This window comes from Diabrotica virgifera, chromosome 9 (assembly GCF_917563875.1).
Source record: "Diabrotica virgifera virgifera chromosome 9, PGI_DIABVI_V3a".
Lineage (NCBI taxonomy): Eukaryota > Metazoa > Arthropoda > Insecta > Coleoptera > Chrysomelidae > Diabrotica > Diabrotica virgifera.
The window spans coordinates 22900438-22915290 of NC_065451.1; the positions used below are offsets into that span (position 1 = coordinate 22900438).

At 33.6% G+C, this 14853-nt stretch overlaps 1 protein-coding gene across 1 annotated transcript in view; it reads right to left on the minus strand.

The window, feature by feature from the left end:
• Positions 1–308: 308 nt before the first annotated feature.
• Positions 309–14853, minus strand: part of LOC126892869 (uncharacterized) — a 54456-nt gene continuing 39911 nt past the window's right edge. Inside the window, exon 4 of the mRNA XM_050662687.1 lies at positions 309–590. Coding sequence (XP_050518644.1) covers positions 309–590 — 282 coding nt within the window. The remainder of the gene's footprint in view (positions 591–14853) is intronic.

Genomic DNA, 14853 nt, shown 5'->3' on the forward strand with positions numbered 1-14853 from the left:
TGTATCATTAAATGTGCAATTGTTTCACATATCGACCGCACTATATAAATTGTATTCTCTAATCTATATTAATATTTATGAATCCCTACTTCCTTGGTCAGGGCAGAACCTATGAACGATTTTGCTGGCGATTTAATTCGCCTTTGTTAGGTTTCCCAATAATCTGTAGATGTTATTTAGTACATACTTACGCAGGAAAAGAACTTGCGAAGAAAACTGAAAAATTTAGAAAACTTATTTAAAATGTTCTCAAAGTGAATATACTACCATTTAGTTTTTTTTTACCATTGCTATATATATTTAGTACTTCAATGAGCATTTTGTTTTATCGTTATATCAAACTGCAAAATAATAACCAAATAATTGATAAGTGAGGAAAAAATAACATTAAGACATCTTTGGTTGAAGTCAAAAAACCCTGCAGCAGAAAAGGTGGGTTTCCATTGTTCCGTATAAATAGCTAGATCCAACAATTGCTGCTTCATTTCAACATCCTGTTCTTTTTCTCGCAGTTGGTAACATGTGTTTACTATTTCCTTGCCAATTCGTTCTACAGATTCGCAGGACATTGCCAAGAAGATAAGTATCGTCTAAAAAGAAAACATTGATAATTAGAAAACTGAAAAAATTAATAATGTCCGACTGGTCTATTATTTGACAAATAATGACATTATTTCGAAGTCTATTAAGTACGATATAACGCCCAAGGGCGTGTTATTGAAAAATAACGCCCTAGGGCCTATTAAATTTAAATAAGGATTCAAATACTGTCAATTTGACAAATAAAACTCTAAGTAAAACTATGGTTACCACAATTACGTTACGACTATTTCTGGTAAATGTATTTATTTGAAAACTAATTAATTCAAAATTCATTCAAATTATTTGCATATATGTAAAGAAAAATTTAGTCAGACATTAAACATTGAAGGTAGCATGGGTATTATAATAATAACGCTTTCGGTCAACGTATATACCTCGGGCCAAAGGCCCTCGGTCTATACACAATTGACATTAAGCGTTATTATTCTTATAATACCCTTGGTACCTTAATAATTATAATTTGATATACAAATCAGTAAAGTTAGCGAAGATATTACAAGATAATTAAAAGTAAAATCATTAAAGGAAAAAATTAATGAAAAGAAATTAAAATGAACTGGGCACTTATTTAGAATGAACGACGGCAAACAGGTTAAAATGACATGGGAAGAGAGGCCGATAGGAAAAAACAGGAGAGGCCGACCAAGGAAAACGTGGAATACCAGTGTGATGGAAATATTGCAGAATAGAAGAAAATCGTGGTAGGAACCCAAAGAATTGGCTAGGGACCGAAAAAAGTGGCGTAAGTTCCCAGAGAATAACGAGTAAAGAAGACACCTCGACACCTTGCGGTATAAGAGGATCGTCGATTATGTTATGTATGATGAATCAGTAAACTAAATATTGGTCTAATTAGAGAAGCCACTTTACAGTAAACATTATTGTTCTTGCTCGGAGTGATATAGTAGCATGATTGGACTTTTAGAGCCAGCAGCTGTAACCATTAATAATGGCGTATTATTTAAAGTCCGTCCGCTATAACTTTTCCCATGGGGTACGATTCATTTTCAATCAAATTAAGTCAAAACATAAATTGAAACGAACGTCGATGTGTATATACATTTTGTATACTGTATACGATATAATGGTCTGAATCCCGACAAAGACAAATACTATGCCAGCTAAACTTTTGAATATTAAAGATTGTAAAGAAATATTAAGGAAAGGTACCATAAATCGGCGTTATCTAACTGCCCCACGAGATACCTGGGCCCATTAATCCCAAGTACCTGTAAAGTTGGGGATTAAGTCTCAATGACCGGAAATTCCAAATTTGATTATAGTTGAAAGTAAGAATATAAATATTTTCAGTTATTCACTTCAGTTGAAAGTATTACGGTATAGTGTCCGGTTTTGTCCGTTAGTGTAACTTTTAAATGGCGAATCCGACGACTATGTAGTCAAAGGGGAGAACTTCGAAAATCGTGTTTTTTTCAATTTTTGCTCTATAACTCCAAAGATTTTAACTTTAGACCAAAAACAACCAAATAAAAATTCACCGCAATTAAATTCTGCATAGAGACGTGTTTTTTTTGTTTACTTAGACGAAAAGTTTCCGCGGAAAAAGCGGGTTTTCCAACAAAATCTTTAATTTCCAACTAAACTTTTAGATAAAAGTAGTTGTTAATCAATAATTAAATAACTTAGTAACGTAAAAGCCCTTTCCGTATATATTATAATTCCAGAAGCCGATGGACATTGAATGAACAGTTTAGCAACAATTGAAATGTTAATTAAAAATTTACGGTCGCTATAATAACGACAATAATTACGATGGATAAGAATAACTATGATTTTTTAATAAAAAGACACTATACCTATCTAATGTACTTTACATAATTGAAATTGGACTATTTAAGCGGCCTCAGAAATATCTTAAAATTATAAACAATTTTTTGGCTTATAAGCAAATAGAATATCTCGGGAAATATTAAACTAAATTAAATAGTGAAAACGGTATTCGAAAGACAGCGGCAGGACGCTTCTTTTAAAAGAAAAAAGTTTTAATTATGACGAGTAGTTCCTGAGATACAACCGGTCAAAATTGACCAAAATTTACGGCAAAGATATAAATAATAGGATCATAATTTTCAAACCATCGCCTTTTTATTTTTATCCTATTTCTTCAAACCAATTTTCATATCTTTAAAATCCTCATAACATACATTATTATAATAAAAACTATCGATAATACGTGTGAAAATGGCCAAAAATAGCGAAATTCCAATAAAAAATTAGGTTGGAGAAAATGTAACCCTCAAAGTTCAAAATCGGTATACGTTAAAAAAATGCATTTTCTCGGCTTCCCATGGAGCAATTTCCTTTATTCTTTTTTTGTTCCCAACTAACTCTATTATTAAATGTCAAACTTGCTTTTCTTTTGTTATAATAAATTAATTTATTTATTATAACACAATATTTTAATTTGTTTAAATAAAAATTGTTTAAATAATTATACAGCTTTCAAATGAGAATATTTATGTTTTTAACTTTAAAAGGTACACTTGTAGTAAGTTTATCTAAAAAAAGCCTACAACTGGAAAAAATATGTAATTTTCTGTTCTTATAAATAAATTAATCTATTATAACAAAACAAAAGCAAGTTTGACATTTAATAATGCGTTAGTTCGATGGCTCCACTCGAATTATTAGGGAACAAAAAAGGAATGAAGGAAATTGCTCCATGGGAAGCCGAGAAAATGTATTTTGTTAACGTATACCGATTTTGAACTTTGAGGGTTACATTTTCTTCAACCTAATTTTTGAGTTGAATTTTGCTATTTTTGGCAATTTTCACACGTATTATCGATAGTTTTTATTATAATAATATATGTTATGATGATTTTAAAGATATGAAAATTGGTGTGGAGAAAGAGGACAAAAATAAAAAGGTCTTTTAAAAAAAAGCGTCCTTCCACTGTCTTTTGAATGCCGTTTTCACAATTTAATTTAGTTTAATATTTCCCGAGTTATTCTATTTCTTTATAAACCAAAAAATTGTTTATAATTTTAAAATATTCCTGAGGCCGCTTAAATAGTCCAATTTCAATTCTGTAAAGTGCATTAGATAGGTGTAGTGCCTTTTTATAAAAAAATCATAGTTATTCTTATGCATCATAATTATTGTCGTTATTATAGCCACCGTAAATTTTTAATTTACATTTTAATTGTTGCTAAACTGTTCATTCAATTTCCATATACTTCTGGAATTATAATATATACGGAAAGGGCTTTTACGTTACCAAGTTATTTAATTATTGATTAACAACTACTTATCTAAAAGTTTAGTTAAAAATTAAAGATTTTGTTGGAAAAACCCGCTTTTTCCGGGGAAAGTTTTCGTCGAAGTAAATCGGAAAAAACACGTCTCTATGCAGAATTTAATTGCGGTGAATTTTTATTTGGGTGTTTTTGGTCTAAAGTTAAAATCTTTGGAGTTATAGAGCAAAAATTGAAAAAAACACGATTTCCGGGCGCCATTTTGTTTATAAAAAAAGTAGCACACTATCTGCGGACTTTGCATATCTATATTATTAATACATACAATAATAAGATTCGATTCCAGCAATAAAATTGCTGGTAAATAACTTTTCCTTGTATTGTGCTAATTAGCCCAGAGTAAAAGCTAAATAGTCGGAGAGATAGAAGCGGATTTTGTGCGTGATAAGTAATATGGAAAAACTATACGTGGATATGTTGAATTAGTTGTGTACATGACTTTCACCAACGGCCGGAAACCAGAGTTGGGGCCGAGGGTAGTTATAAGGGGTCAAAGTCGCAGATTTTATTATTTTTTTTATGACGCTCATGATCGAGATAGTGCACCAAAATTTGGGAATAAGTAGGTCATGAGGTAACTAAGTACAATATCCACGGGTGGAACGCTGCGTGGTCGATAAAGGGGTGGGGGTAGGTGTGAATATAAAAAATATAAGGGGTTTTTTGCGACGTGCTAGATTGAGATAGTGCACCAAAATTTGGGAATAAGTAGACCATGACTTAGCTAAGTAAAATCCCCAGAGCCGGAAACCAGAGTTGGGGATGAGGGTAGTTTTAAGGGGTCAAAGTCGCAGTGTGTATTATTTTTTTTGTGACCCGGCACAACATTTGTCCTCCACGCAGCGTTCCGCCCCTGAAGATTTTACTTAGTAATGTCATGATCTACTTATTCCCAAATTTTGGTGCACTATCTCGATCACGAACGGCAAAAAAACCCCCATATATTTTTATACTCACCCCTGCCTACCACCCCTTTGTACCCCAAGCAGCGTTCCGCCACTAAAGATTTTACTTAGCTACGTCATCACCTACTTACTCCCAAATTTTTTTGCACTATCTCCATCATGAGCGCCACAAAAAAAATAATAAAAACCGCGACTTTTACCCCTTATAACTACCCTCGTCCGCCACTCTGGTTTCCGCCTCTGGGGATATTACTTAGTTATGTCATGGTCTACTTATTCCCAAATTTTGGTGCACTATCTCAATCACAAACGTCGCAAAAAATCCCTTACATTTTTTTATATTCACCCCTGTCCCACCCCTTTGTCGATCACGCAGCGTTCCACTCCTGGAGATTTTACTTAGTTACGTTATGACCTACTTATTCCCAAATTTTGGCGCGCTATCTCGATCATGAGCGTCACAAAAAAAATAATAAAAAACGGAACTTTGACCCCTTATATCTACCTTTCTTCCCCACTCTGGTTTCCGGCTCTGGGGATTTTAATTATTTATGTCATGGTCTACTTATACTCAAATTTTGGTGCATTATCTCAATCACAAACGTCGCAAAAAACCCGTTATATTTTTTATATTCACCCCTACCCCCTCCCCTTTCATTCCTTTCATTTCCTTTCATTCATTATCCCATGCGTGTTGACATATTTGAGATCTATCAAATTCTCTATTTTATCTGAACATAGAGTTCAGTGGAGAGATTCAAGTATAGTCCTAAAAGAAGCAGATAGTAAAAAGAGAAAAATCAAAGAAGCGGCTCTAATTATGCTAAATGAAACCAATTGTGTCGCAAATTCCTCGGTAGAATGCAGTAGGATGTGGTTACCCATATTAAAGGAGGAAGTCAATAGAAAGAAAATACCACAATTAGTAAATCAGTAACATATCGAGTTAGTACATATTTAGTATTTTAGTATTATTTAAAATTTAAAATATCAAGTCAGAATTTGGTATTAGTTTTGAGAGTAAACTAAATGTAAACCCAAATACTTACGATGTCGGGATAGTATCACGAGGTTTTTTCCTGGTTTTCCCTCGTGATTTACTATGGAATCTCTAACGCGAGAATTTCAGTGCCACCGTTGCATTTGGTTGTCTTTTTAAAGACAGAGCACATGCTATGATTTTTTGTGGCGGATATTCTTGAGTTGGGATTGATTTCATGTAATCGAATGAACTATCTTTTAGTAAAGTCGTCCCAGGAACGCAACTCATCAATATTGGCAATATCATTTTAAAGTCGTCTATACCTCGTCCAATTTACTTACCGTTGCACGTCATCCGCGCCATAGCCTGTAACACGATACCAACACGAAATATTTAGGCGGTGGGTGTGTTCTTTTTTGGAATCAAAGTGATTCTAAAGGGGAACGCACCTACCGCCTAGATATTTCGTGTTGGTATCGTGTCACAGGCTATGGCGCTGATGACGTGCAACGGTAAGTAAATTGGACGAGGTATACTTTAAAATGTATAATACGTGTCTGAATTGCCGATATAAATGAGTCAGATTAAATAAATTATTAGAAGAATTTTTTACTAAGCAACAAAATTTTCGTTTATTTAGTATTATTTTGTATTTTGACAACGACACCCGACTTGGGCGTCGAAACGTTAATAAAATCATTTTTAGGTAAAATTGTGGCTTATTTCCCATTTGAATATACTTGATTATAAAAATGCCACAAGAAAATAACTTCAGAACAACACATAGAATTATTGTAAAATGTTGTTACCCCAGACCGATTTTCAAAGTTGACAAGTTTTCTATTGATAAAAACTCCAAACCAGAGATTTTAGCATGTAATTGGTTAAAATCATGTTTAAATTTTATATTGGTGAATCACCTCATATTGTTAAGAAAGATCTATCATTAAGAGAACCCCCACTCAAAAAAAATTAGTTCGTAATATTGATTAACAATGATTATTGAATAGTATTTCGTTGTAACAACAATTTAATTTTTTGTTTCAACGAAATTTTAGACATTGATGAATGTATTTGGTTTTTGTCACAATGATTGAATAATACTTGTGAAAATAACTAGGGTACATTAATCAATAACACTTAATTTATGCAGCCAAAAACTTAGTTTCGTATATTTAATAAATAATGTTAATTCTGGCAGCAACTCACATTCTTGATTTCGTAGATGACAAGCAATTACCTTGTACAAATGTTGTTAATATAGAGTAATATAAAATATGAGTATTGTATAGATGTAAACTGACCGTTGTGACAACGAATGCATTAATCAATCTACTGCTGCGTTTAATAACCACAATCAATGCGTTCATGGTGACAATAAACGTAGTTGTTGAGACAATAAATGTTTTGCTTGACCATTTGAAATGTAACGTCTTTTCCTTATCGTGATCCCCCTAACTTCTCTGTGTTACCATTGTTTAAAAAATAATTCTTTGTTAAACAATGCTGTTACCTCTGCCGATGTGCCGAATAATAATTTCATTTCGTTTCCAAGTGTAGTCCGTAGTAAAAGGAAGTTTTCGTGTGTCTATTATAGTGAAATTTCCGTCGAATTCTGTTTAAATTTTTTTCGAATCCGTAGAAAACTAATTAGTATTTTTGAGAATAAAATATTACAGTATAAAATATTACGCAGAATAAAATATTACAGTATTATCGAGGGTCTGAAGTTCCTGAGAACTTCTATAATGATTATTTTAATAAGTCGCAGGGGAGAAAAAAGAAAATATAGTATGATTTTTAATTTTAAATATGCCATTCAAAAGAAACTTTTTCTTTATTCTAAGGGACTCTCAGCCCTCGCTAATAATGAATCTTTTATTCTGCGTTTAAATTTTTTAAAAATACCTATTAGTTTTCTCAGGATTCCAAAAAAAATGAATGCGTTTAAAAAGAATTCGATCGAAATTTTGCACCTGCGCTGTCAAAAAGGATTAAAGTGTTATACATTTTTGGAGTCACTATTTCAAACGCTTTTAAATGAGCTGTCACATGATGTACTTTCCTATTTAAAAAAATCAAAGTTATGCCTGTCACCTGAAGAGGGATCGTGTAAAGTTCGAAACATTGATGTTATAATATACTTTGATTATTTTAAAAATCGACCTTTCCGAGCGTTTTGCTTATGTGCTAAAAATAAATAAGTTAATAAGGGGGGGGGGGTGTAAAACTTATTCCAGCGCACTGTATAAGTGAAATCATAATATGATTTCTCATATTTATTAGAAATAGATTCCTTATTCGCTGGCTCTCAAAAATTTTGTAGGTGTTACTCAAAAATAGTAAATAGTACAAAAATAGTGAACTTTTTTATTTATATATTAATTACTGCTCCTGTAATATCGTTGATCTCGATAAAAAAATTAAAGTAAAAAACTTTCTTCCCAACATCGTAAAAACCATCAAAATTAATCATTGAATTAAAAAAATGAAAGCAATGCGAGCAAGGTTAAAAAATATCAAAAGTCCTAGCAATTAAAAAATACTGTTCAGAAAATTTGAAAGCGAATAATTTTAACTTAAATGAATTAACAAACCCGTTAACTATATTTAGGTGGTATTTATTTGATTTAAAACACTATCTAAATATTAATTGACGTGCAATTTAAACGGAGAAGAACCACTAATTGGAGGAAGCAAAAATTATGGCATGAATAAAATTTCATTTATTACTCTTAACTAAAACAAACACACACTAAAGGGAAACCCAATCGTTAACTTTTAATTATAGCTCCACATAATTTTTAAAAAAGCACACCCACATTCGAGTCTTTTTAAGCCTAATGTATAATATGTAGATTTATATTTAAATAGCTGTGCGCTTACTAAAAACAAGGAGATACAAAATAATTTTATAACTCACATTGAAAAATTGGAATTTTAGACTATTTAAAGGACTGTAAAATATCATAGATACAAGGCCTTATAGAATGTTTGCCTCTCTTAGATATATAGATACATAGTTAGATTTAAAGAGGTGCCCATTTGGCATTTTCCACTGAGACCTTTTCACATAATATATTGTGGTCCTTTAGTCCTAGATTTGATTCTCTAGCCTGACCCTGTTTAAACTTCTAGTGACTAAGGGGGGGGGTAAATTTTGACCCCAGCGTAGGTTTTTCTTTAATAAATTCAAAAGTATTTTCAATTTTTAACTCATTATTTTTTTATTTGACTTTAATATGATTCTAGATATCCTCATATTTTGAAATAAAAAAAATTCCCTATATTTTACGAATAAAAAATATACTCTGAAGTTGATGTTTAGTAAAATACCGTCTATTATGTAGAATTCCAAGTAGTTTTACACTGCGCGTTATCAAAATCTATTTTTAGACGGTGGTGCCTGTTATGTACGAATCATGACATTCCTGTCTGCTACAGTTAGTCATTATTATTATTATTTCCTGGCGTATATTATTATAGTTTCTTAGTCGTTTGTGTACAAATAAGATATGGTCCGCAAATATCTTACTGAGGCCGAGTTACAGGAAATTGTTACTGCTAGCGATTTGTATGATGATATAGAAGATGAAATAGAATCAGAAAACGAGGATGTATTGTTAGATGAAGATTTAAATGCTGAAAACATTCATTCCAGATCATTTTTGACCTGGGGTCATTTTTTACCACCGTTGGTCATCCGTGCAACAAAAAAACGTTGGTCATCGAAAGGTTAAAAGATCTAGTAGCTTCGAGACTGGACCTTCCCTGTAAAGAACCGCACATTTGCTAGACTGTCACAATGACATAAAATGTGCTCTGCTGTTTCTTCTTCCAGGTGACAGAATTTGCGTAGGCCATCATCTGAAAAGCCCATCAGCTTCAAGTGCTTATTTAGCTTACAGCGCCCTTTTAGCAGAACCACTATGGCTTTGAATCTTTTTCTATATTTGCTTATTAGGTATGCCGTAAATTTTGGCAATTGTTCTGTAATGAACTGTTTCGCCTGTTCTGGTGAATTCCTCCACCATTCCAAATATTTGTGAGCTACTTACATTCTTGTAGCCATTCTTTTTACTGCTTTTGCAACGCACATAAGGGTTCCGGTCCAACGAATCGAATTGGTGAGCCTTGTTTGGCTATTTTATCTGCTTTTTCATTGCCCTTACGAGCCTAGAGCTCCGGTACCCAGGCTACCGTAACCTTGCCACAGTCTCACAGCTTATTTAGGACACACAGACAATCCCATACTAGCTTAGAATTGACTTCTACAGAATTGAAAGCTTTAAGCGCTGCCTGAATATCTGTGAAGATAGCAATCAATTGAACGGAACGTTATTTCCTACCTTTCTATTTCTTCTACACAGTGATTTATTGCTATTGTTTCCACCTGGAAAACTGTGACATCCTTAGATAGACTTACCGGGAAATTTGTCCCTTCATTTGTACCTACTATGCCGGGTCCCACATGTTCCGATGTTTTTGAGCCATCCGTGTACTAGGTAGTAACAACTTGTATGGTTCATCTTCCTTTCAGTCTTCCCTGCGCGGTATATTAATAATTGTGAACTTATTGTCAAAGCTATATCTCGTAACTGTTGTATCGATAGGCTGCTCCATCACAATATTTGCTCTTAGCTTCTAAATTAGCTTTCTATTTTTTTTTTGTTTATATTGGCATGGACGTTATGTCATTCGGCCAGTCACAACATGAGTATTAGTGTCATGTGTAGTGTGTATGTTGAGTAAGCGTCTTGTTACTTTGCAAAGTCGACGTCATTGTCTTTGCAAAGAGACGCTAATTGTATCCGAACGTCTGCGGTCCCTCCGGTGAGTACCGGAGATAAAAATTTCGGACCCTGGTGAGATTCGAACCCACAACCTTTCGGATTTTTTTGATTCAAAGGCAGGCGCTCTTACCACTGAGCCACGGAGGGGTCAGCTTTCTATTGTAAGCACAATTCATCTGGCTTATAGCGGCTTCCCACGATCGGCAATATCGCGGACGGACACGGACCAGCTCGCCCCACGCACCGTGGGAAGAGTATCGTCCGTGGTAGCACAGACAGACACGTCTGTGCTGGTCCGTAGTGACAACGGCTTCCCAGGATCGGCAATTTAGCGGACGGACGCAGACCAGCCCGCACCACGCACCGTGGGAAGTGGCCGTCCGTGGTAGCACAGAGACATCTGGGGTGATCCGTCGAAAATCGGTAAAGATGAAAGGTGCGTTATGGGACCGCGCGAACACTGTCATGATTTTTTAACACGTTAAACGCCAGTTGTATCATTTACATCCACAGATACAAATAACTTTAATCATTTAGGCCACCTGCGTCCAAAGGGATGCAAAGGAACACTTTCACTTTGGGCTAGCTGAATTCAAAAGAATTCAGCGTTTGTATTTAATTGAATGTGGGACTTATAGCACCGGAGGTACTGTCAAATTTCAACGGAGCATTTTAGCATGACTGTTTTTCTTTATTTAGTTAGGTGTTCCAAAGCTTATTAACAAATGATGTGTCAGCTGGTCCAAAACCGGAGAGTTTAGGCAAAAAAAGATAAAATATAAAACTAGATGGAAAAATCATACAACTAATATGTCAAATATTTATCTCCGCGACTTACGTCCATCATGGACTAAAATACCTAGGTCCTGGCTTTCACCCAGGCGAGTCGGGTTCGACTGCCCGCGTTGGAGTTTTCTTTGTTTTTAAAATTGACATTTTGATTTGAAAAATAATTATTTTTATAATATCACGTTCTTATTATTTATACGACACAAATCGTAAACTATGCATTTGATCATATATTAGGATGACCTTAAGCAAAGTTGTGCATGAACCCCTGAAGGCTGCTGAGTTGGTACGACCAATCTGGGGGTTGCCCCCCACCCTCCCCGACATTCTTTTTTATTTTGTTGAATAAACTGTTTTTTCTTAATTTTATATGATATAGAACCAAAAGATACATACAACTCAAACAACCCTTCTCCTAATAAACAATAGTTTTTTGTGGTGTCTGCGTAAATAATGATTACTTAGGTTGGTCGTATTAACTTAGAAACCTTCCCGTTCCTGTACAAAAACTTTGCTTGAAGTCATCATATTATCATCAAATGCATAGTTTACGATTCTATAAAGGACATACAGATTTTTTATATTGGGTCGTATACCTAAATAATAAAAACGTGAAATCGTGGATCGCCTGGGTGAAAGCCAAGAGCCTAGGTATTTTAGGCCATGATGGATGTAAGCCACGGAGATAAATATTTGACATATTTTTCATCTAGTTTCATCCAGGGTTTTTCCATCTAGTTTCATAATTTATCCGGTTTTGGGCCAGCTGACACCTCACTTGTTAATGGAACACATAACTAAATAAAGAAAAAAACACCCATGCTAAAATGCTCCGGTCAACTTTGATACTACCTCCCGGGCTATTATAAAGCATATCCAAAGCTGGTCCAAAAATTTTTTTTTGGCCAACGATTTTTTTTATAAGTTGATAATTTAACATATTTTGTTAAAAATAAAACGCATAATATTACGTGTATAATTATTGATTTACATGGAATGTGCATACTACACATTATGCTATTAACGAAAACATTGTTAGAGATAATATTATAAGAAACATGAGAAACGCAATGTAATCAATACCCAAATTAAATTACAAATTAAATTAGTCACATGAGTGACACCGTCAGTCGTTTCGCTAGCGAGGAATAAAGTTAAATAGTTCAATCTCAATCAAAAACACAGACTCTCGCGGACCGCGGACCATGAGAAGAGCTCTGTCCGCGATGCGTTCCTGTCCGTAGTCGTCGGTTGTGCGTGATGATCCGTAGAATCGCAGATCGTGGGAAGGAGCTATATATGTCGCTACTATGTATTAATCTGTGCATCATTGATCTAGCTTCGCCATGTATAAAGATGTCAAGTTATGGTGGATTCAGCAGAACTTCCAACGTTGCTATAGGCGTTGTTTTTATGGCCTTCATAATACACAGGGACGCTGTTTCTTGGCTCTCTTACTTGAAACTCTTTGATCCACTTATTGTGGTCATTCCCTCCGCATTATTCTTGTGTATTGTAAAATTTGTTGTATGAATTGGCTAGTTTTTATTCACAATTTTCTTCCATTAATTTCGTTCTGTGCATAGGTTCCTCCAATTTCTCACTTTCATGATTTTTAAGTTTTTCATCATCCGATCCTCCCATCTCTTTCTAGGACTTCCCCTTAGTCTTTCAGTTTCTGGCTTCCATCTGCTGACCTTCTTAATAAGTACGTCGTTTTGTAACGGTTCGATACGTTACGAAATTATTTTTGAACTTTTTAATTATTTTTATAATTATTTCTCTTGATCTCTTAATTAATTTCTCTAAATTTCTCGTAATTATCTATTTACGTGACGTCATACTTCTGTGTACGGAACGCACTATACGCCACCTAGTGGTATTGACAGTTCGTTGGTTCTGAGTCTTAATTTTGAGGAAGAGAGAAATTTCTGGTCACTTTTGGTTGGAACTTCAAAGTGGCATGTGACAAATTTGGGTCAAAATTTACAGGTGAAGACCTAGTTTTGTAATTAAAAGTAATTGAATTCCGCAATGTGGATCAATAAAATGTATTAAGGACTGTTTAGAAGAACTCAAGAAGTAGATCTATCGAGTTTTTGCATAGAATTATCGCAGTCACATGATAACTACATATTTCTTTTTATATTATTTTTTTTTAACAACCTGTTGTCACTCTGTTTCATGGTGACATATATAATCTTTCCAAATTAAATCTTATGTAAATTTATTCAGTGAATTTAGTATCTTTAAATCATTCCAATATAAATAATTAATATTCATTTAGAGAAAATCCTAACCATTTTTTTTATCATACAAAAGTCAAAATTTCTTTTGAATTATTCCAACATCATTATTAAGTCAGTATCCTATAAGTATTTTAAAGAAATCATATTTATTCTCTATTTAAATCCCAAATCCACATGTCTGTAATTAGAAATTATCACATAAATTTTTGTCAAGGTTAAATTTTGTCAAGACTTCAATAATTCAGTTATTTTTTTTGTGTGTAGTTAATGGTTTTTTTACATTATGATTTATCTTAAAAAACTCTTTCCTCGTTTTTCTTCTTCTTTCCTTTGACTACACTTAAGAAATTGAAGTAAACTGAAATTCTGTTTTTTAGCCACTCCCGTGAAAACTTAGACCTCTCAATACCATCTGAGAGGTAGGAAAATTTCCAACCATTAGTCACTTGGGGGACCAAGCAAGCTGGAGCGCTCCAGCTCCATTTTTCGTCGTCTTCACACCTGCACCTACGGATAGGACAGGTTAGCACTCTCCTTGTGCTCATTTTATGGATTCTAAAACTGTTCTGTGTTTATTTTTTGAAAACTCAATACTTTTTGAGTTATTCGTGGTTGAAAATTGGCCATTTTCATTGAAAAATGACACCTTTACGGACGGATTTTTGCGAATACCTTAAAAACTATGCCTCTAACAAAAAAACTATATCAAATATTTCTGTAGGTTATAAAAAAACAAAGAGATTCGTTCCTTCATAAATCTTCTAGTTAAAATACAAAGAGGGATATGGTAGATAAGAAGAGTTTGTTTCTTTGCTGCATGCTCAAATCGGTGTATTCAACTTGAAATAACAGAGAAACTGTTGATTTTAGGTGTATAATGATACTAATAACTTTTGTAGTGCGATATATTCTAAAAACTAAGCGAGATATTCTGCAAAAAAGTTAATGACTAATGTATTTTAAGAAAAAATGAGAAGTATATTTAACCCCTCATTGATCAGAATTTAAATAAATACATCGTTTTCCTTCTACAACACTTTTTATTATAATAAATTACATAATATATTCTTTTTTTTTGTCAAATAATTAAATTAAAAAAAATTGTACACCCTGTATAAATAATTATGTAAATGTTTACATCACTAAATAGAGAATTGAATAAACTTTCAAATGAGCTAGCACGCGACCCCTACTACCCTTAAAAAAATCATCGATTACGTCATCACGCCCCGATGGAAACATCACTAGTATGA